Source organism: Notothenia rossii, assembly GCF_949606895.1.
Source record: "Notothenia rossii genome assembly, chromosome: 1".
NCBI classification, from domain to species: Eukaryota; Metazoa; Chordata; class Actinopteri; order Perciformes; family Nototheniidae; genus Notothenia; species Notothenia rossii.
In genome coordinates this window covers 28,285,849-28,309,645 of record NC_136912.1, presented here as the reverse complement: position 1 = coordinate 28,309,645, position 23,797 = coordinate 28,285,849, and the positions used below count along the sequence as shown (strand labels likewise).

General features: G+C 43.8%; 1 protein-coding gene and 1 long non-coding RNA gene across 2 annotated transcripts in view; one reads left to right on the top strand and one right to left on the bottom strand.

The window, feature by feature from the left end:
- Positions 1 to 3,315: 3,315 nt before the first annotated feature.
- The window catches only part of LOC307032418 (procollagen galactosyltransferase 1-like), a 34,852-nt gene continuing 14,370 nt past the window's right edge, over positions 3,316 to 23,797 (bottom strand). Inside the window, exons 7-12 of the mRNA XM_079670386.1 lie at positions 20,329 to 20,405; positions 20,135 to 20,241; positions 19,597 to 19,729; positions 7,285 to 7,412; positions 5,080 to 5,286; positions 3,316 to 4,535 (exon numbers count right to left, since the gene is read on the bottom strand). Of these exons, the coding sequence (XP_079526512.1) occupies positions 4,265 to 4,535; positions 5,080 to 5,286; positions 7,285 to 7,412; positions 19,597 to 19,729; positions 20,135 to 20,241; positions 20,329 to 20,405 (923 nt within the window). The 3' untranslated portion in view covers positions 3,316 to 4,264. The remainder of the gene's footprint in view (positions 4,536 to 5,079; positions 5,287 to 7,284; positions 7,413 to 19,596; positions 19,730 to 20,134; positions 20,242 to 20,328; positions 20,406 to 23,797) is intronic.
- Positions 7,566 to 10,189, top strand: LOC307032671. Its single transcript, XR_013806348.1, has 3 exons — positions 7,566 to 8,512; positions 9,350 to 9,431; positions 9,990 to 10,189. It is a non-coding gene; the product is annotated as an uncharacterized lncRNA (long non-coding RNA).

Sequence of the window (23,797 nt, the reverse complement as noted above, 5' to 3'; positions counted from 1 at the left end):
GGCAGGGCCTTTGCTTATCTATTCCCAAGTCTTAAAAACAGGATACAAAACGATTATATCAGATTTAGAAAATGGATCCTCAGAAATGTTTTCTCCCTTTATTTTCTCACTGAGCTTCTGTTCAGTTTTGGATTATTTGATTGAACAACTTTTTTGCTATACTTAAACAAGGACATACATCTGTGAAAACCACAGCAGTGCAAAGTAGAGTAAAAAATGTACGAACAACTATTATTAAACGTTGTTAAATAAACAAAAAACAGCTACTGAATTGTGCACATTATGTTAAATGGTCTAGATGTGACCAGTTATTAATGTGATAATAAAATATCTGAACACTAGTATATTTGATCAACAGACTGTTTTTGTTTTTTTAATTGTTTTGTTTTTTATATCTATACCCAGGCCTCCCATACTGATAGTGAATGGATTACTCTGAAATGAAGTTATCTGTAGCTATTAAAACATTCATCCAAACAAAAAGAAGTCCAAAAATGTAATCACTTTTATAATCAATAAGGTAAAAACATGTTGGGTGACTGTCCTCTTGTAGTGGTACAGCTCAGGCCCAAGTGACCTGTACATACAGTCTATAATCTTACATAGGTTTTGTTTACAAAAGTAATTTACTACACAATAGCTCAGCCAGGATCAGCTGACAAGGATGAATCGGTCATTTATGCGATGGTGTTTTCCAAAAGAAGACTTATGGCTCAGAACAAAAAGCCTCATAAGAAATACCTTTCATATTAAGAAATAAAGTTCAGACCTAACATCTCAGAAAGGTGCTTTATCTGCCTCGGCCAGCCTGTATTTCACTGTCGCAGCCGTCGCTGCCGGCTGTGAATTGACAGCGATAACCTCACAAATTAGATTTGGCTCTCTGGCTCTGAGCTGTGCCAGATCTATTTGAGACCACCACTCTGGAATCAGACTTCCAAGGCTGATGGAGGAGAAATATGTTTGAAATTGAGCAGCATCGCACCTCATCTGAGAAGAAAAATAAAGATTTACTTGAAGACTCTGAAGGGTTGGAGCTTAAATCTAACATTCAGAAAAGTTATTTCATAATAATCCTGTTCACTTTTTGAAGCTGATCGATTGTCCCTGATACAAACAAGCAACTCTACCTTGTTTTGCTAGTTGCAAATGTAATAGGCCATCGATCTGTGTAGAGTTGTGTCAGCTGTATGTACCAAGAGTAATTTACCTCACCTTGAAACTCCTCGACTCCTTCAAGGAAATAAATATATCCAGTTACTTCTCTCTCTCAAGCCATGCTTTGATTTGTTTTCTTTCTTCCTTTAAATCATGTGAAGTTGGTTATGTTAGCGACACCTTTCACTGCCTCTCTCTGTCATTTCTTTACCGTGCACTCTGCGGTCTACCGAAGAAGATTACAGAGAGTTGGAGGTGTGTCGTGCTGTAAATCAGGAGCAGAGGTTGCTCCTTTGTGTGTGGCTGTGTTTTTGCACTGTGGGCCTTTAAAACTCCAGCTCAAGAGCAGCAATCGTATTACCTTAAGAGAAGAAGGGAGGGAGCAGAGGAAGGATAAAGTTACAGACAATTGGATTGCTAAGGGAAGACTGGCGTGTAGGTTAAATGGTAGAAAGAAAACAGATAGGAAGAAAAAAAGAGAATTGAAACCTTATAACCTGCTCAAACCTCTCCTTAATTCTTACTAACCACTAATGTCACGTATTTACCCCCTCAGAGCTTTATAATGATTATGTCTCACTGTTATCAAGGTGATTTGACAGCCAGGATGTGGAGCTTTAAAGAAAATAAACTGAGAAAGTCAATAGCTGGTTGGAGTAAGCATCAGCAGGTCCAACTGCAGAACAGTGACTATTGATCAGCAGAGGCGCTCGCAGAGAATACCTGGGCTAATCTCACAGAGGGGTGAGGTAAATATAGAGGTGGGGGGGAGGGAGATCTAATAGGATTAGTCTGAGTCACAGGCGAGTGCCTCATGGATACGCTCACACCAACACATGATTAACCTAATTCTGCGAACATACAGTAGGAGCTAACGCACACAACAAGTGCTAAACCTTTTAACCATGATGTTTGGGGCATTGTTGATCATGTTCTCAGGACGAAATGTAATAACTAATCAACACTAAGATGGTTGTTGGGGAAATATTTTCCTAGGCCCATACCTTTGACCCAGTTTATCAGTTTGTACTCCCCTCAATGAGCACAGGCCTGCAACTTTGGGCTGCTTTGCTCTCAGTGTTTTGTCTCCCTGTTCCTGCCTATTGGCGTCAGCTGATAGAGGTGTTATAGTGCTTTGCCTGTTTTATCTTGTTATGCAGCCTGTTGATTATTCTCTCAGGGCGAGCTAGCTACATGGGAATGGGGAAAGATTCTTCAGAATTGATTGGGCACCAGCTGGCCCATATGTTACGGCCACAGCTTCTACACGGCAATATTGGCTCACGCTCAGACCCGCAACATGAAAATAGACGCAACAACCAGTAGAGTTAACATCGACCATTTACTTTTATTGAGCCGTCTTCTTTCAACAAGCCAATCTAAAATGAAAAAGGTCTGGAGGACTGACCAAAAAGAACAAAAGGGTAGAGGGAGTCTGAGCCAGCCACACCATGGGCCGTATGACCCAGAACTTGCCCGCCTAAAGTCAGGTGTATAACCCAAAGTAATAAATGAAGCACGAAAACTGGACTACCAGGTCCTCCAGGCTAAAAAGAGTCAAGACAAGAGACTGCATCGCTCAAACCTAATTACAAATAGGGGTCTTCAGTAGTGAGTGTCTTCCGGCGTGAGAAAGAGAGGAATCCTTCTCCTCTAGCCTTTCTTTTATCGCCGTGATTATGTGGAGTTGGGAACACCTGGGCAGAGGCGGAGCCAGGGCATACTTCAAAGACTTTTCTAACACGATAGTAATTTTAAGCCTAAAACAATAAATGTTGTACTTGTGCTTACCTTTTATGTGTTTAATTCAAATACAAAATATTTTGTGTGTGATGCAATAACATGAAATTGTACAGCAGCCAGTAGGGATCATTTGTTTAAACAGTGAAGAAAGAGGAGTAATGGTGGCCTGCTGAAGCCCAAACTGACCGGGCAGGCCAACATCAGCAAGCACCAATTAGAAGAGAAACCTCTACACTGGCTTGTGGGATGTTTATGTCTGTGCTGGAATTAAAGCTTCTGTGTGACAAAAAAAGCAGTGCAGTGTATTTTGATGTTCAAGCCACTGGCTAGAAATAAACCCACAATTTGTCCAATGTCAGAGCTTCTTTGTACTTCAAACTGAGACTCGAGGGACTGCAAATAGACTTCATTCACTTATAGTTCAATTAAGTCTTTATTCACTCTTTTGTTAAAAAAGACACACTGTGAAACCATAGAGGAGCACACAAACAAGAAAAGTTACTAAAGGTCTATATTCATTTGTTCTTCTGATCGTCTGCAAACAAAAAGATACAAAAGCTAAAAGTTTTTGTTAAAACTGCAAGATGAACTGAGGGGAAGACAATGAAACATGAAAGCTTACTGGCAAAGTGTGAAAAGGATTGATAGCACATAAAGGAAAACACTGATAGATATACAAGTAGCAAACTTAGAAAACGTATTTAAATAACACTCGAGCTAAACTGAAGAAGAGCAGGGTGTTCCCAGCTCTTTGGGGACACTTTATCACAGCCAGTAGAAATATATAACTGGTGATAATCGATTGCAAATAAACATTGCTTCTTTCCAACCACTTACAGTATTACACCGTTTAGAAAAGGCAACATTTTAGTGATTCAGTTTCCTGCCTTGAAAACCTAGTATAAAATCAGATAAAAATCCCTTTTTCGTATTTTAGAGGCTCTTTTTTTAAAACCCAAAGCTTTCACATTTAAGTCATTTAGAGCTATCAAGAGTTGGGTTTAATACTGTATTTATTCCAATTCATTCTTTTATTTTCTCTGTAGGACTTTATATTCAAAACATGGAACTATCATTGGACCAGGTTGTGGTTAAAGAATATGCGTTGGATGCCATAAATAAAACAAAAGCTTTCTGTTGAGAGTTAACTCTTCAACTACATCACAATTCTTAGGATAAAGATTGGAGAGAGGAATATATGGTGAAAAGCCTTTGTCACACCCACCCTGAGCTCGACTACTCTGCCTTTCCCCCTTCCCCTCTCCATTCTGTTATATTCTCTCCATTTCCCCAGTGATCACAGCTTTGTTCTATTTCCCTCATCCTTATCTCTGTTTGCCAGAGTTTTCTCTCCTCCTCTTCCTCACAGCTCGTCCCTTGCGCTCCAGTTTTCCAGTTCAGACTGCAGTACGTCAGAGTTTTGGGCCTCAGAGCTCAGTTCCCCTTGCTCCTGAGTTTTTCTGGACCTGGCTCTGTCCCAGTCGGTTCTGACTGTCTCGTTGTCCCAGACCACCGATGTTTCCGTGTCGCTGATGTAACCCATTTCTCCTGTGTAATGCGTTGGATACACCAGAAGCGGCTCTGCGGAAAATGCACGCAGGTCCCGGCTCTCAAAGCGCTCCATGTACTCTGACCTGATGAGGGAGAGGAGCGGGACATTTTATTAAGAAGAGCGCTACAGGACAGAATCAAAAAGAGGAGACAGGTAGAGTAAGACTGTTTGAAAAATATCACGCGTCACTCGCTTGAGCTTCAATAACGGGATACATGTATTTATTAATCCTCATCACATACAGAGCCATATGGAACAACTAGTTCCTGAACAGTGTCCTTCACGTGCTTTATATACAAGAGAGGGTGTTACACAGTCACAAGATGCATGGATACCGGTTTAAAGCAGTATACAATGTTTTGTTTGGATTAACTAAGGCCCACGTCAGAAATGATCATGCTTGTCATATGTCTATCTCCATAGAGGTTGAATCATGGTGTTAGTCGTTGTCACATAGCTATCATATGCCTAAAACAGTGTGTCCTGATGCTCTTCAAGGTAATCATACATCCTGACATCTACGCAGCTACAGTTGGGTCTTTGTTATCATGTGCTACTCTGATATTGGAAGAGTACATCCAGTATTTCCCAGACAAAGACGATAGAGGGATGGTGGGTTAACTCACACTGGATGTTTGTCATACATGACAGGGAGGAACTCATCGATAGGAAGCAGATTGTTCAGAGGTTCGGCCAGGAGGAGCTTCTGGGCCCCCTGTTGGGACAGCAGGTAGCCGAGGGTCCAGTAGGAGTAGTCGGCCTCCACCAGGTTGTGGATGTTTGGTACAGGCTTCTCTTGGTGGTCAATCTGCATCCGCTTCCGCCCAATGTAACTGCATTTAGTATTAAAGATAAAAGGGGCGGTATACATCAGAAGCACCTAACTTACATCAGCATTTTAAACAGACTTCAATCAATTTATTTAAACATATTTGATGCAGTCAGAGGATGAGCAAAGAACAGCACCATGCCAAAGTTTAGTTCTTTATTTTGGCTGAATGTATTGTAACTACTGATGAAGGTTTGTTTCTGTCTATACCGACTGTCAATGCAATGTTTAAAGGTTTATAAAAAAAATATATGTACTTTTTAATTTATTTACTAACTACTAAGTAAAAATGTTAACTACAAGTTTATGTCCTTAAAGATTTTTTGTTTTATATTAGATGTCTTGTTTTATATTTTATGTATGCACCATGACATCAAGTCAAATTCCTCGTATGTGTGAACCTACCTGGCAATAAACCTGTTTCTGATTTTGATTCTGATTCTGATGGAAGTTTCAAGTCTTGTATGATTATTTGTTTCGTTGTAATAAAGGACATTAAAACTGTTCATTTTTTCGCTTGGCACGTTTTCTTGCTAGCTAAAATAACATCCCAAATAATATCAAGATTAACTAGCGCTAGCATTTGCTGGAAGATTTGCATTTGCTTTGTTAACGGCACCTGGCCACACCGGGCCTCACTCCTCACCAGCTGCTCCACCCTCTACCCTTTTGGTTCCAAACATATGAATGCCACGGCCAAAACACCAGAATCCAAGCTTCAAAACCATAATCTAGAAACCATAGGGTGACATCCACTTCTCTAAAACAGTCTATGATGTTATATATTTTGTTATTGCATTTTTGAAGTATGGGGGCAGGTTAAATACGATTTTCTTCTCCCTGCTCCTTTCCACCATGGGCTACAGCAAGCATATGTGTAAAGTGTACATGCTTTGTTTTAAAATAACTGCCATGTGTGGAATAAATAAATAAATCATAGCACATAAGAATACAGTCTTCAGGCTTGCTATCCTACAGCAGAAATCAGGCTCTGTGAATGTGACATTTCTAGAGCATCTCATTAGTGTGATTGCATACGATGCGCAATTCCCACAAGTGTTCTCAGCATTTGATAAGGCGAGTTGTGTCTGAGATATCATGAACAGTGGCGGCGCCAGGGATTCTCTCTAGGGGGTGCTGTGGGGTAGCTTGACGTTTCATAGAGGGTGCTCAAACTTTAAGGGTTTCCCATTAATGCACCAGCGCTACAGTTGAATTTTCTACTGCAACCATACTTGTCAACCCTCCCGATTTTCGCGGGAGACTCCCGATTTCATTGCCTTCTCCCGATTTCCTCCAGGGGTCATATTTCTCCCGATTTCTGACAAAATCAGATTTACTCAGGACTGTTTCCACTCGGACTTTAATACAGCTACACCATTGTTTGGTTTCCATGGTAACACGTCTCTTTAGTAGCGCGTGCAACTGAAAGTCTGACAGGGTGAGGCAGATAGTCACAGAAAACAGAACAAAAATCGACGACTACTCTACTCACTCCTTTCCTGCCCACACACACATGCTCCCTCAAGGACGGTGCTACAGGCCGCAAGGCATTGCACTTAGAACTACAATATAAGCATGTTAATGTTAATCTAACAGCTCCGGCGATCCAGCTCCAGCTAACAGGAAGTCACTCAAGTGTCACAAAGTAATTTAGCCTATGGGTAGGTCAAAAATATAATGGGTGCTGGCCATTGGCCTAATCATATCACCTGTGTTGGCTTTATGTTTTTGGTCAAACATGTGTTTGTTTCACATTTGAATTGATGTAATCAATCATTTGTATAATTTAATTAAAAAAAACATTTTTTTTTTTTATTCGGAAAAACATATTTATTGGGGGTGCTTAGGGGGTGCTTTGGCAATCCTGGGAGGTGCTTCAGCATCCCATAGCTCCCCCCTGGCGCCGCCCCTGATCATGAATGACAGATGGACGGATTTCACTGCAGCGACTCGATAATCCTCTCTGTTTACTACGTTGTGCTCTGTCTGCATCACTCACATGAGATCCCAGTCCAGTTTATAGGTCGCCAGCTCCTGCAGCAGCGCCTGGAGGCGTCGCTTGAAGTACACCTCGAAGCGGAGGTCGTCCTCGATGACCAGGGAGGTGTGCAGACCACGATCTACGATCTACACATAAACACATACGTTTTATAACACATCGTTGTTTTAAATACTGGAGTCCTTTGTTTAACACATTCCAGACGTACAGTATGTTATATATTTTGTTACATTACGCCAACTTTTTCCAACCAAAACGCATTTGAAACGTGGTTGCCTACCAGAAGCTGTCACAATATTGATGACTGCTTATGAGTTTTAAGCAACATTTTTAGAATACAATTTGTATATGTTAGATATTTTTACTATACTTTTTAAATTGTGAAACTAATTTCAATTTTGTTTAAGTTGTTCAGGTTGTTTTGGATAAGAGGTAACCTCTGCGGATATTTCCGTTCCCAGGAGCTTGGTCTCTTTTAAATATTAGTGTGTGTTTTATTGTATGTATTCTTTGCAAGCAGATTTTACCACTTTGTACCACATCTTATACACAGTTCCTAGGGTAAAAAAATGTTTCCACTATGAGGTAGCATTCAACAGTTGACATTAAGACAGGGATCTTTAAAAAAAAAAGTTACTAGAAGAACCTTGTTTCACAAAAAGCAGTAGAGTTATTGAAACCAAGCGGCAAACTCTGGGGCAGAGCAGGGAGGCCAATAAGGAAGTGCCGCAAACTGCAGTTAATTTATTGGCCGATAGAGGATAACTGCAGAAAGGAGCAATTTCCATTGACCCCCATGTTAAAATGCCCAACTTTACAGCAGAAATAAACATATTTCTACCCCTGGATGCAATAACAATTATTATGGATATACTTAGATTCTACCATCATGATTATGGATTGGTGAGTGAATTGTTTATAACGCAACCCTTTCAGTTATATTAGGTCTTAACGTTTTTGCATAAATTAGGACGTGGTCACATTGAGTGACAGGTCTCTGCAGTGCGTGCTGCTTTTTGCTTTCTGTCTCTCTGCTAGTAGCTCCGTTAGCTCAGTAAGCTCCAGGATGCTACAGGGGCTCAACTGCTCGGCTGACCCGGGGAACACAACTTGAACTCATTGATGTGTTTGTTGTGTTGGTTCCTGGCGGAGTATTCTTCATTTAAATATTGGACTTATCTTATGGCTCTGCGGTTAAAATAGACCGTCCCTGAATGCAGTTTCTTCGGTAAGTGAAATTCAAGCACTTTATTTCTTACTGGTCTTTTCATTCAGCTAACGAGCGAGAGGAAACTACATCTGTGCTAACGATGCTATCCATAGTTAAAACATATTAGAGAAGTGTAAAACATTAAGAAGGATTATACTGTAGAACAAAAGGCTTCTGTGTGAGGTTGGTATAATAAGGTAATCCTCGTACATTAGTTAGTTTGCTAGTTAGGTAACTGTATGCATTGATATTGTTGATTTAAATTTGCTATGCTTGCCCGACGATTCAGATAGCTAGCGTTACAGTAGTGTTGAAGACCAGCGTACTGTATATGAGAATAACCTCACTATAAGATCTGTGTATCTTAAAAATATGCATCTCACATTTCCAGATGGTTCCAGAAATAACATTAACGTAGATATTGCGATATGGTTTGTTGAGCTGGAGTTGATTATTGAAGCTTACTGGTTAACGTTATCATAATAAACGAACGAACCCAAACCTTGTTGTTTTTATTAATATTATTACCAATACTTACTAAGCATTTTATTATCATTACACTGGAGAAACCGACTTATTGTGGCAGCAGAACGTGAACATGTAACTTAATGCCTGTATTTAAGGACGGACAATTGCGTAATAGTTTATTTTACTATTCCAAAGTACCAGTAAAAATGAAAAAGGGCCCCAACTATACAATAATACACAATCCAACTGATAAGATACAGCAAGGGCTGTGATATCCAGCACTTTTTTTTTAAGGATAATCAAAAAGATTAGGACATGACATTTGCATGTAAAAAAGTCTGTGACCACACATTGTTACTTTACTATCTGTTTGTTTAAACTTTCCAGGTGATGCAGACTGACCAGAGGATGCTGACTACGAGAGACAGACCTATTCCTAACATCAGTGAACTTCAGCATGGAGTGAAAGGTACAAAGACTCATACTGTACAAAGAATCGCGAAACGTTCTGGTTTAAATAAAGTAACAACTATAATACACTGATATACATTCCATTAAACATTACTAAATACTGACACATCAGGTTGAGTGTTCCTTCCTTGCAAAAAGTTACATTTAGATTTTACCAAGCAACATGAGTTTTTTGTCAGCTTTCACATGTCAATGTATTTAAGGCAATTATTATTTTACTTTTTGAAAATTGCTACCATTTGTCTCTACATATTGTCTGTAAAAACGTGGTAAAAGTGGTTCTTCCAGTGAGACAACCGAACGATTCTACATTTACACTAAGTTCTGATAACAGTTGAATATTATTTTAATAATAACGTATGTTTTAATGTTGATTAACTGCAGACTGTTCATTTATAATCTGATTATCTTTGTAGTACAAAGTGATGAATTTCAAAAACACATTCAAATACATTTTGTATTTATTTCTACAGCCCTCTAATGCACCTCTTTCATAAATAACACACTTACTCTGCAATAATGTCATATGTTTTATGTTTCATGTCATTTCTGTTAGGAAAGGACATACCTGAAGGACACAACTGCCTCACCGTTTTCTCCGAGGGGCAAGAAGAAAATGAAAAGCTGATATGAGATTAAAGACCAATACAGGACATTCACTAAGAAACTACACTTTTATTGTGAACACAAAGATCTCCACACTGAATAGTGTGTAGTCAAACAGGACCATCATTTGTTTGTGACAGCTGTGCCAAGTATGGGCTCACAGATGTAGTTAGGTGGGTTCTTCATCAGGCCTGGTCCTCCTCCCAGAGAAAGGCCGCTCCACCTCTGTCTTCTACAGCAAAACCCACAGACAGGACATCCGTCACGCTGAGGTTTCTCCCAAAGTCTCTGCAGCTCTCTGGACACCAGACTGTCTCCATTGATCCACACTGTGAATATGAGAGGGGAACATGTGTGTAATATGTTCAAGGTTCTTTATTTTGTCATACGAACATAGCTACAGTGTAGTTTATGCTGATGAAATTCTTAGGTCACAGGCTTCTCCAACAGTGAAATAGCAGAAAAATATAGTGCAAGTAAATAATAATATAGTAAATACAAAAGAAAAATAGTTTAAAAAAGTGAAATAGTGAAATAGTGCAATAAGAGGATATGTAACTTATTGGAATGATATATTAGATGAATAGATTAATAATTACTAAGGGTGCGTTCACACCTGCCTTGTATAGTCCGGTTGAATCGAACCCTGGTGCGTTTAGCCGCTTGGTGCGGTTCGTTTGGGTCTGTGTGAACGCAGTCCGAGACCTCTTCAGTGAACTAAACAACCGGACTCTGGTCCGCTAAAATAGGTGTTCTCGGAGCGCTTGCTTGCGAACTCTGGAGCGGTTCATTGCTGGTGTGAACGCAGTCCGCACCAAAACATAGGAAGCGCAGTATTTACGTGTCACAAGAACGCGGATATCTTCAAAAATCTTTAGCGAAAGTCTTTCAAGACATCCGCGGTTGTTTAGTTAAAGAGTAAAGCAGAATTAAGTGTTGAACAGTGTCGTGTAAAGTAAAAATTCTCCGCCCAACGCGAAGCGGAGGGACCTAGATCGGCATGAAGGTGTTCTTTTCCCCATAATCAGGGGTTCCCAACCTTTATTGTGCCAAGGACCGGCAGATACATTAAAAAAAATGTGCGGACCGGTTGTCAATTTTAGCTGATTTTAATATTTACTCACCAGCAGGTGGCAACAGAGGCTAATTGTATTTAACAGCCTGAAGAAATACCAATATGCATCCAAAACATATTAATAACGTTTAAAACCAGGATACAATTAAAACAAAAGATTATGACCGCTTTACAAATATTAATATAATATATAATATAGCCTAATATAGGTGGCAACAGTGGCTAATTGTATGTAACAGCCTGAACAAATAATAGAACAATATGCATCCAAAACATATTAACAACGTTTAAAACCAGGATACAATTAAAACAAATTAGGACCACTGTACACATATTGATATAACTGAAATGTCAGGGAGACCCCTGGGCTTGTTTGCAAGCCATAATAACGTTATACCGGGGCGTTCGTTCCGGTGCACTGCGACAGCATTTAGCACTACATCGAGATTAAGATTAAACTTCTTTTGGGAACACCCACATACCTATGGAGTTGGAAAGATGTGTGTAAATTACTATTCATGGTAATTTGAAAACAAATGCCGTTGTTGGACACACACAAACACACAGAACATACACAGACACACAGCGGAGCTGAGCAGAGCACATACACACACACATCATGCGCCTTTGTTACCGGACATTTCCTTCATACGAGTAATAGGGGGAATAATCGGGCCGTTCGATGTGTGTGTGTGAAACGTAGCAGCCTGCAGTGGGGAACACAGTGAAGGCGGTGTGTACGCGCTGGTGCTGCACTTCTCAGAGGCTGCCTCCTGATGCTGCAGCCATTTCATGAAGTGAAGGAGATTTTACAAATATAAAAATAGCTCTACACCCCTGGCCGCAATGTCCTTAAAATGAAGTCTGAGGTCGAAATATATCTCAAATAATGTATGCAATGCCATTTCCCCACATAAACATAACAGTCTGCGATTAAACGGTTGTCTCCCGTGTGCTGCACTTCCTATTGGCGCACCGGTAACTTTCTCTGTGCACGAGAAGCTGAGACCTTATGCTAGCCAATTTTGATTTATTTTTGTATGTTTTGGATGAAATAATGACTGGTATAGGTGTGGGAAAAAAAAAATATATATATATTTTTTTTGATTAAATATTTTTAAATATTTATAATTCTGCAAATATTACGATAAACTCACAGCTATTTCACAGCCCGGCAGTAACACCTCCGGGGGGTTGGGAACCCCTGCCCATAATGAACAATGCAGATTCAGTCTTCCCAGCCTGGTGCAGGTCTACAATTTTGTTTCTTGTGTCCTTTGACAGCTCTTTGGTCTTGGCCATAGTGGAGTTTGGAGTGTGACTGTTTGAGGTTGTGGACAGGTGTCTTTTATACTGATAACAAATTCAAACAGGTGCCATTAATACAGTTAACAAGTGGAGGACAGAGGAGGCTCTTAAAGAAGAAGTTACAGGTCTGTGAGAGCCAGAAATCTTGTTTGTTTGTAGGTGACCAAATACTTATTTTCCACCATAATTTCCAAATAAATTATTTAAAAATCAGACAAAGTGATTTTCCTTTTTTTTTTCTTTTTTTTTCTCATTTTGTCTCTCATAGTTGAGGTATACCTAGGATGAAAATTACAGGTCTATCTCATCTTTTTAAGTGAGAGAACTTGCACAATTGGTGGCTGACTAAATACGTTTTTGCCCCACTGTATCTACTGTAGATATCCCTGCCCTAATGCCAAAGTAACTGGCAACTGAATATGTGTCGCAGTCTGATGTCTATGTCTGGACCGCTGCGTAAAAAGGAGAGTTTCTGCCCGCTACTTCTCTGCTGTTTTCTTGTCGCTTGTCGCCAAACTGTATACAGTTAAATCGAACAGACTTCTTTGTGCAGATGTGAGCGTCCTTAACAATGGTCAATAAATCCTTGACAGCGGTCTGTCTGCTCTGGATTAACAACGTGTCATGTGTTCTGAATTGACCAATCAGAATCGAGTATTCAACAAAGCCATGTAATAATGTTTTTTAACGGACTTTGTCTGATTATATAATCATATGCGTCGGCCGCTAGTGTCTGTTGATCTCCAGATTAACAGCAGCATGAGAATAACCTGCCGAAAGTGCCGATGCTCCATGGCGGAGGCTCCGCTAGAAATTGCCGGGATTTGCATTTTTACCACCTTAATGTCTGACCAATGGTTGAACAGCATTTCCAAGCACTTGACTTGTGTTTAAAGTTTATAGTCCGTTTGAGTTTTGCCCGTGTGAACACAAACCGAACCTTCTGAAAAATGAAACAATGTAACAAACTGTGGTCTGGTGCGCACCAGGGAGCGGACTATTAGGTGTGAATGCACCCAAGTAGCAGATTAATGTTATGGATGTTGTTTTAACAGTTCAGGTGTTTAACAGATGTTGTTTCAAAGTTCAGTTGTTTAGCAGTCTTATTGCCTGTGGTATGAAACTGTCCTTGAGTCTGGTGGTTTTAGTCCGGATGCTGCGGTAACGCCTGCAAGACGGCAGCAGACTGAACAGTGTGTGGCTGGGGTGATGGAGGTATTTTATAATCCGGAGGGATTTCTTCCTGAGGTGCTGGGAGTAAAGGTCCTCCATGGATGGCAGCTCTGTCTTGGTGATGTTCTGTGCAGTTTTTAACACCCTCTGTAAAGCCTTACGATTGAGGGCGGTGCAGCTGCCGTACCAGGCCGTGATGCAGCCAGTCAGGATACTCTCTATGGTGCACCTGCAGAAGTTGCAGAGTATCCTGGAGTCCATGTTGAACCTCCTTAGCCTGCGGAGGAAGAGGAGCCGCTGTCGAGGGTTTTTGGTGACGGTGGTGGTGTGAAGAGTCCATGTCAGGTCCTCAGTGATGTGGACACAGGAACCTGAAGCTGCTGACTCTCTCCACCGTAGTCCCATTGATGGCGATGGGGGTGTGTCCCTCTCTCTGCTGCTTCCTGTAATCCACAATCAGCTCCTTTGTTTTGCTGACGTTGAGATGAAGGTTGTTATCCTGGCACCAAGATGTCAGGTTTTCGACCTCTCTGTACGCCGTCTGGTCGCCGTCTGCGATGTGGCCGATGCCGGTCGTGTCGTCAGCAAACTTCACGATGGTGTTGAAGCTGTGTGTGGCCACGCAGTCGTGAGTGAACAGGGAGTAGAGGAGAGGGCTGAGCACGCAGCCTTGAGAGGCTCCGGTGTTGAGGATCAGGGTGGAGGATGTGATGTTTCCCACCCGCACTGCCTGGGGTCTGCCCGTCAGGAAGTTCAGGATCCAGCCACAGAGGGCGCTGTTGAGCCCGAGGTCTCTGAACTTGATGACCAGCTTGGACAACACACTCTCATTCCCTAAGCGTCCAGGAGCGACGCTTGGTCAGGGTCCCGTAGCGTCCAGTTGTGACGCGCTGAGGCTCCTTCAGCTTCATAAACGGACGCAAAGAGCTTTCAACTGATTGCAATGTATTCCCATCGGCGGCGGTATTTGACGCTTAGGGAAGCACCGCATCCATTTATGTCGGCAGCTCTTAAAGGCAATGTGAGCGTCCATTCCCATCCTCTACCTCCTTGCTTGGTCGGGCCGCTCAATGGTCAGCTTCACAGCGGGACTAAGAACAATGACAGACTACAAAGGAGCGGCGGGGGGTGCTGCGGGAGTGTCTGCGTCTCTCCCAGATGAGCTGAACAGTTTTTTTGCAGAGCTTGTTGACTTATCACGAGGTTTGTCAAAGCGGACAGGCGTCGTCACAACGATAGCTGGGGATTGTGGGTAGCGTAGTCTCTTTGGCGCTCCACATTTCAGAGAAAACAAGTTGTTTCTCAGAATTGAAGGGGAAAAACACAAAAGCATTGCACACAATTTAAACCTATCAATGTCGTTTGATTAACAAAGGTAATCTGGTGTTTTTGAGTTGATGAGTAGTGAAGATATCACTGTCAAATCAATCGACAGTAAGGAGAATACTTACTTCCGGGTGTACAATTCTCCGTTATCCAATGGGAATGGATGCTCACATTGCCTTTAATAGCTGCCGACATAAATGGATGCGGTGCTTCTCTGAGCGTCAAATACCGCCGCCGATGGGAATACATTGCAATCAGTTGAAAGCTCTTTGCGTCCGTTTATGAAGCTGAAGGAGCCTCGGCACGTCACAACTGGACGCCACGGGACCCTGACCAAGCGTCGCTCCTGGACGCTTAGGGAGTGAGAGTGTGTTGGCTTGGAGGGCACAATAGTATTGAAGGCTGAACTGTAGTCAATGAACAGCATTCTCATATATGTGTTCCTCTGGTCCAGGTGTGAGAGGGCAGTGTGGATGGTGAGGGCTATGGCGTTGTCTGTAGACCTGTTTGCTCTAGGCAAACTGCAGGGGGTCCAGAGAGTCAGGGAGGGAGGAGGTGATGAATGATTTGACTAACCGCTCAAAGCACTTCATTATGATGGAGGTGAGTGCTACTGGGCGGTAGTCATTGAGGCTGGTGATTTTTGTCTTTTTGGGAGGACTACAGACTGCACCTATTGAAGATGTCTGTGAACACCTCTGCCAGCTGAACTGCACACACCCTGAGAACACGGCCATGGATGCCATCAGGTCCAGGAGCCTTGTGTGGGTTAACCCTTTTAAAAAGGATTTACACACATCTTCCCTATTTAAAACAAAAGGGCAGGGCTCCTGATCCTTCTCTGCACCCCGAGCCTGGCTTCTCTCGAAGCGAGCAAAAAAACTGTTCAGCTCATCTGGGAGAGACGCAGACACTCCCGCAGCACCCCCCGCCGCTCCTTTGTAGTCCGTCTACCATTGAGCGGCCCGACCAAGCAAGGAGGCAGAGGCAGAACGTCCAAATACAACCCGGTGTGGGCATTTATTACTCCTTGTGGTACATGACACAGCCTCAATATTACTGCCTCATGTGAACACAGTCACCAGCAACAAGGATCTCCCACACACCCAGACTAACAAGAAAACAGAACCTAAATGCACACAGGACTAATCAAACCAACAAGACACAGATGAGGAGGGAGGAGAAAACACAGGGCACCAGGTGAACACAATCACCAGCAACAGACAAGACGGGAGGGGGAACACTTTTAAAACTGAAACAGAGACAGACAAACTAAAACATAGACGGATCGTGACAAATAGATGCATAAATTACATTTATGTTCCGGGTGGTACAACCTTTGAAGTCAGATTCCACCTTCTCTTTGTACTGTCTCTTTGCGCAGCTGATTACTCTTTGGAGTTCATACCTAGAATTCCTGAACTCCTCCAAATCTCCAGCTCTGTGCGCGATAGTGAACGCTTTCAGCTTGGTACGCACCTTGCCGTTTATCCAGGGCTTTTGATTTGGGAATGTTCGTACAGAAATCTTTGGTACCACGTCATCGATGCATTTCCCAATGTAGCAGATGACCGTATCCGTGTGTGTTGATGTTATTGTCCTCAAACACACTCCAATCCGTAGATGCAAAGCAATCCTGCAGAGCTGAATCTGTCCCTTTTAAGTTTCTGCCTGTAAGCAGGCAGCAGCAGCAGCGAGATGTGGTCTGATTTGCCGAAGGGAGGGCGGGGGAGAGCCTTATATCCATGTCGAAAAGGGGAATAAACATGGTCCAGTATGTTTCCCCCGCGCGTCGGGAAGCTGATGTGTTGGTAGTACTTCGGCAGGACCTTCTTGATGTTGGCGGTGTTAAAATCCCCGGCCCCAACGAACGCCGCCTCTGGCCGTGAAGTCTCGGTCTTGTCGATAATCCCAAACAGCTGATCAAGTGCTGTGTTGTTGTCGGCGAGCGGTGGAATATACACTGCTGTTATCACAACAGATGTGAATTATCTTGGTGAAGAACCCGGCATGTGATCATGAGGTGTTCTTAATGAGCGGAACAGTCCGAAGAAATAATACTCACATCTGTGCACCAGTTGTTATTAGTCATGACACACACCGCCACCTTTACTTTTCCCTGAGTTAACTGTCCTGTCCGTCAGGAACAATGGCAGAGTCCGGGATAGCGGGGTTGAGCCAAGTCTCAGTGAGAATTAACACATTACAGTTCTTAATGTCCCGTTGAAAAGCAATCCGACTTCTGAGTTCATCTAGCTTATTTTCAATCGATTGAACATTAGCCAGAAGAGGGGGTCGGTTTTCTCGTTTCCTCAGTCTGACCAGCAGCCCGGCGCGGGACCCCCGCTTTGTCTTCCTCCTGCGTCTCTCAGGTAGGACAGCAACAGGTAGCCATTGCGGATCTCCATTGTCTGTTGGTGGATTATTGTCCACAAAGTTTCTGATGTGAAGAAGTTCCTCTCTACTATATTGTATAGCAGAGTTAGTGCGGTCGGCTTGCATGTTGCGAACCATGTTAAAAGCAAACGGCAAAAAGTAAATAAACAAACAAAATACGAAAAAGGGCAAAGTTGGAGAGGAGCCAAACGACAATGCGGCCATCTTTCACGGCGCAGAGTAGAATAATATATGCTTTAGACCAGGGGTAGCCAACACGGTGCCCACGGGCACTTAGTCGCCCGCAGGGGCAACGTGAGTCGCCAGCGGGGCATGTTCTAAAAATAGCTCGCCAAGCAAGTCCATGTATAAAATACACAAAACAAAAAAGGAAATGTAATTAAAAGAATCTACCCTATGCATAAACAAAACCTAAATCATAGCGAACTCTATCTACTTAATATAACTCTATATCTATCTAACAACCCTCCTCCCGCCACCCCCACAATGAATATCGACCAATCACGTTCTTGCTTGATTTGCGGGTCCAGAGTTGCAGTCGGGAAGAAAAGCAATGTGGCACCTCCCTGCTGATTTTCCTTCTGGCAGAATCTACATAACACATCAGCCCCATTGAACAGCCTAGTCGTGCCAGCCTACACAGCACATGAGGGGCAGAGTTTTACTCTGTGTGTTGCAACTTGCATATATATTTATTGCACTTGACGCACACACACGCATGGCGTAATTTCCACTGGGTACAGGGGGGACATGTCCCCCGCTCTTTTCGAAATCCCGTTTGTGTCCCCCCACTTTACAAATATGTGTATTATTATTTTTTAACGCAAGCCGTCATCGCCACGGAGGAGCACACAGCCTCTGTGAGCGGGAGAGAGAGAGTGAGCCAGGGAGGGAGGGAGGGAGGGAGAGAGAGCGAGCAAGAGAGCTGGTAGAGCACACCTTTATCTATTTAATATAGATAAATTAAGAAATCATTCCAATGTGTACTAGGACAGGAAAAAAAACAAAAAACAGTTTAAAAAGGGAGTGATTAGTAAAATATGCATAAATAGAAAGAAAGAATGCTAACTAGGTAACATAAAATAAGAATAAACCAGTTTAAATGATTTGTTATTGGTTGTGATCATATTCTAAAGATGATTGGATTATTGAAAAGTATACAGCTCCCTTTCATATGAGTGTTGAAAGCTGTATCCACAAATTCACCAGAATTTATGGATACACCAGACTCTGGTGTATCCATAAATTCACTTCAACATTTTAAAAAACATCTTCCCGGGGGAGTAATTAGATTGCAAACATGTTCTTTTAGTAAACACTGAAAACGGGTCCCACAGACCCAAACTGCACACAAAGGTTAAAGGTAAGCCTATTAACGTAAAAATGTGCTAAATATATACACTGCAAAAAACAAAAAAAGAGGAGTAAAAGTAGCCCCCGACTTGTTTTATTTTTTTAAAGTAGCCCTCACCCTAAAAAAGGTTGGCGACCCCTACTTTAGACAATAAGAAATATGAAGTTATTACTGTATTACTATTATTGTATTTCAATATCTCACGTCTGAAAGTTTAATTTCAAAGAAGAAGAGGCACATAAAATGAAGATTGTCATTTCAATACATTTAGTTGATTTTGTCTGCACTCACTAGCTACCATCACATGTAACTAATCTTCACTTGAATTTATTAAAAGTATAATTAAGTAACAGCAAAAAATCAATAACTAAAATCATGCAAATATTTGAATCTTTGCTGGGTCAACTGTTGAATTTACCACAAAATATATATTTTAGAAACCTGAAGGCATTTTAAGATTTGTATGCAAGTAATATCCCAAAAACTCAATACCTTACATTATTATTGAAAGTTTTCCTGAACAGTTTCATGTTCACTTACCTTAACAGACCGGGAGTAACAGACGTAGGTAGCCGGCTAGTGCGATAGAACAGCACTACTGAGCATGTTAGCTTAGCTTGGTAGCTTCAGCTAGCTCTGGAACTTCCAGCTCGGTGGCAGCAGGTTCCGCCTCGGCTCCGCCTCTTTGCCCTTATTTGGAGCAGGCGGGAGTTAGACTCTGACGTCACTGTCGAGACGTTAGTGGCCGACACCGCCTACTTTAGGCTTCTCTGCAATTCTGCAGAATCCTATGGGAGACGTCACGGACACTACGTCCATTTATATATACAGTCTATGATTGAAACCTAAATAAAACCACTCTCACACAAACTGAGTTACTGTGTTTTTCAGCAGTAAGCATTATCTGCCAAGCACAGGTCTCACCTCCTTCCAGATGTTGTAATGAGAGAGAAAACAACCGAGTTCCCCCTTGGTGAGGGGCCGACCATGATAAGGGTCTTTGTAACCCGGCAGCATCTTGATCTTCATGGACTCTATATCAGTCTTGTTCAGCACTCTAAGGGAAAGAGAAGGGATAAACAAAGAGATTAGAGATAAACAATAAATGATAGGGATGTGATGTGTGTTTGGAATGGGAAGCAGAGACTTGAATAGCCAATACAATAATATAACACAAGGCATGTGCTGCTTTATATTCATTCTAACCATTTTAAATCAAGATGATGGCAAACAGAATAAAATATGCAAAACATGACACTACCTCCGTGACTGGATAGCCTTCACACATATTAGTTGTATTTTACTCAGATGAGCTGAAACGATGTCGTTGAGTTGATACATAATTGGCAGCATGCATCCGCTACTTTTTACGTGGTTGTTTGTCTCAGCTCATCAATCAACACTGCATGCTGCAGAGGCAAAAGACACAGGCAGTGGGGGAGGAAGGAGATGAGAAACGTACTTGCCGTCCACAGCGTCAACAACCTTACAGCTGATCTCCTGCTCGTGCAGAGTTCTTAGCATTCGCTTGCGACGGTCAGATCTCCTCACCAGATTGATCATGAACACCTGGGTGCACACAAAGGGAGAAGCCTCACACACATGATTAGGGTTATTTGTGTGTTTCTACGTGTTGGTGAGATTGAGTGTGTGTACCTCATCAAAGCCCATCTTGTTAGGCTGCTTGGGAGGAAGAGACAGGAAGCTGGAGGGCTCCAAGGGAGGGTTTTTCACTTTCAAAGGAAGAAAAGGGGAGAAGGTTACAAAGAGAATGAGAAATGTGGTGAAACAGGGCTGTTCGAAATCTGGTTCAAGGATGTTCAGGGAACCCCAGGAGATTTCCCAAGTGAACCATTGATTTAACAGGATAGATTGTCTGTATAAAGAGGACTATTTTTATCATTATTGGTATTCATTTGTTTCAAAGACTGTCCTATTGTTTCCTACAATGAGACGCTGCACCAAGAAATGATAATTACAGTAGTACTTTACTCTGGTTACATGGAATGTATTCTTAGAGACACTGGTATGACCATTTCCACAGATACTCTATCTATGCATCTTTAATGGCACTATTTCGGGCCCTCTGTTTTTTTACTCTTGTTTTTTCTATTTTCTATGCTAACTGCCAATGTCTTAAACAGATTGTAGCAGTAGCAATTTTGTCATGTAGCAAAAGTTATTACGATTCCAGACACTTAGTATGTAGGACCCAAATGCAAAACCCGGAAGACAGAGGTAAAGTATTTGTTGGATACTTTATTTTCCATAACAGCAAAAATGAAAACGCTCACGCAGTGAGGAATAAAAAAAACAAAGACTTCCAGGAGCATAGACCTTAACGTGACAATAGACAAGACGAACTGACACTGAACACTGGGAGACAGGCGAATTTAAACACAGGGTAACAAGACACAGGTGGGAATAATCAGGGAATTAGACACACCAGGGAACTAACGACAGACATGAAAACACAGGGAAAAGAGACCAGACAATATACAGGGAGGAAAACATGACAAGGAGAACGGAAAAACACGACAGCAAACACCCAAACCTAGACAGACAACACTAAAACCCGTGACATAAACCTGGGGGTGTGACAGAACCCCACCCTCAAGGGACGGATCCCAGACGTCCCAAAAAACAAAGTCCAGCAGGGTGGGTGGAGGGGGTCCGGAGGACGGGTCTCGGGCGGTCGGCCCGGGGGCAAGGCAGAGTTCAAAAAGGGATTCTCGGGCGGACGGCCCGGGGGCAAGGCAGAGTTCAAAAGGGGGTTCTCGGGCGGACGGCCCGGAGGCAAGGCAGAGTTCGAGAAGGGGCGAAGATCACAGCTCTCAGGGGACCGGGAAGGAGCCGGTGTTGACCGGACAGTAACCAGAGCAGGTGGAACAGGTGTCGGCAAGATTCCCTACGGAAGAGGACAAGGAGTTGGCAGGGCCCCCGGTAGGAGAGCAGTCGGCGGAACCTCCAACGGCACGGGACATAGGGTTGGCAGAACCCCCGGCAGAAGAGCAGTCTGCGGGACCTCCAACGTTGCAAGACATGGAGTTGGCAGGACCCCCGGCAGAAGAGCAGTCGGCGGGATCCCCAACGGGACAGGACATAGGGTTGGCAGGACTCCCGGCAGAAGAGTAGTCGGCGGGGCCTCCAGTGGCACAGGACATAGGACTGGCAGGACCCCCGGCAGAAGAGTAGTCGGCGGGACCTCCAGTGGCACAGGACATAGGGCTGGCAGGACCACCGGCAGGAGAGTAGTCGGCGGGGCCTCCAACGGCACAGGACATAGAGTTGGCAGGACCCCCGACAGAAGAGTAGTCGGCGGGGCCTCCAACGGCACAGGACATAGAGTTGGCAGGACCCCCAGCGGAACCTCCAACGGCACAAGAGTAGGGACTTGAGTGGAGACTCGAGAGGGAACTCGAGAGGTGACTCGAGAGGGAACTCGAGAGATGACTTGAGAAGTGTCTTGAATGGGAACTCGAGAGGTGACTCGAGAGGGGACTTGAGAAGAGATTTGAGAGGGGACTCGAGAGGGAACTTGAGAGGAGACTTGAGAGGTGACTTGAGAGGGAACTCGAGAGGGAACTCGAGAGGTGACTTGAGAAGTGTCTTGAATGGGAACTCAAGAGGTGACTCAAGAGGGGACTTCAGAGGGAACTCGAGAGGTGACTTGAGAGGTGACTTGAGAGGGAACTCGAGAGGTGACTTGAGAGGTGACTTGAGAAGGAGCTTGAGAGGAGACTTGAGACGGTTGGTTCGCCAACAGAACACGAGGGGCTGGAGTCGGCTGGAGAGCCAACAGGAGACGAGGTGCTGGAGTCGGCCGGTACGCCGACAGGACTCGGGGAGCTGGCGTCGGCTGAACAGCAAACAGGAGACGAAGTGCTGGAGTCGGCCGGTATGTCGACAGGACTCGGGGAGCTGGCATCGGATGAACAGCCAACAGGAGACGAGGTGCTGGAGTCGGCCGGTATGTCGACAGGACTCGGGGAGCTGGCGTCGGCTGAACAGCCAACTTGAGACGAGGAGCTGGAGTCGGCCGGTATGCTGACAGGACTCGGGGAGCTGGCGTTGGTCGGTACGCCGACAGGACTCGGGGAGCTGGCGTTGGCCGGTAAGCCAGTCCTGGAGCCGAAACTGGAGTCAGGACCATGGGTACTGGGGCCGGTCCTGAAGCCAGAACCATGGCTGTAAGGTCCGGTTCTAGAGCCGGAAACATGGCTGTAAGGTCCGTTTCTGGAGCCGGAAACATGACTTCTGGGGCCGGCACTGTAGCCGGAAACATGGCTGTATGGTCCGGTTCTGGAGCCGGAAACATGGCTGTATGGTCCGGAGCTGAAGCAGGGGCCATGGCTGCTGGGGCCGGCACTGGAGCCGGAACCATGGCTGCTGGACGCGGAGCGGAAACCTGGACCCTGGCTGTGTAAGCCAGGTAATGGAGTATGGAAGCATGGATGCGTGGGCCGGTACTGGAGCATGGAGGCATGGACTCGTGGGCCGGTTCTGGAGCAGGGACCATGGCTGCTGGGGCCGGCACTGGGACCGGAACCATGACTGCTGGGCAAGGAACCGGAACACAGATCCATGGCTATGTGGGATGGTACTGGAGCACGGAACCATGGCTGCTGGGTCCGGCACTGGAGCCGGAACCATGGCTGTCGGGCGCAGAACCCTGGCCTTGCGTCTTTTAGGAGTTTTTTGGAGGCTTCGTGGACCCCCAAACACCAGACGAGACCCCAAGATAGGGTCAGAAAATGAGGACTGGCTCTCAGGGCTACGTGAAAAAATCCTAAGCCACTTGGGCAATAAGCTCCAGAGCCGGGGCTTGCGATCAACCTCCTGACGTGCCTCCTTCAACGCAGCCTCTCTACCCCGCCTAGATGAGGCGCCTTTCCACGTATAAAAAATATACTCCAGAGAATATTCAAGACGTTCCGCCTGTAGCTTCAACAGGTCTGCTGGGTCCATTTTTGGTCAGTTCGGTCTGTTACGATTCCAGACACTTAGTATGTAGGACCCAAATGCAAAACCCGGGAGACAGAGGTAAAGTATTTGTTGGATACTTTATTTTCCATAACAGCAAAAATGAAAACGCTCACGCAGTGAGGAATCAAAAAAACAAAGA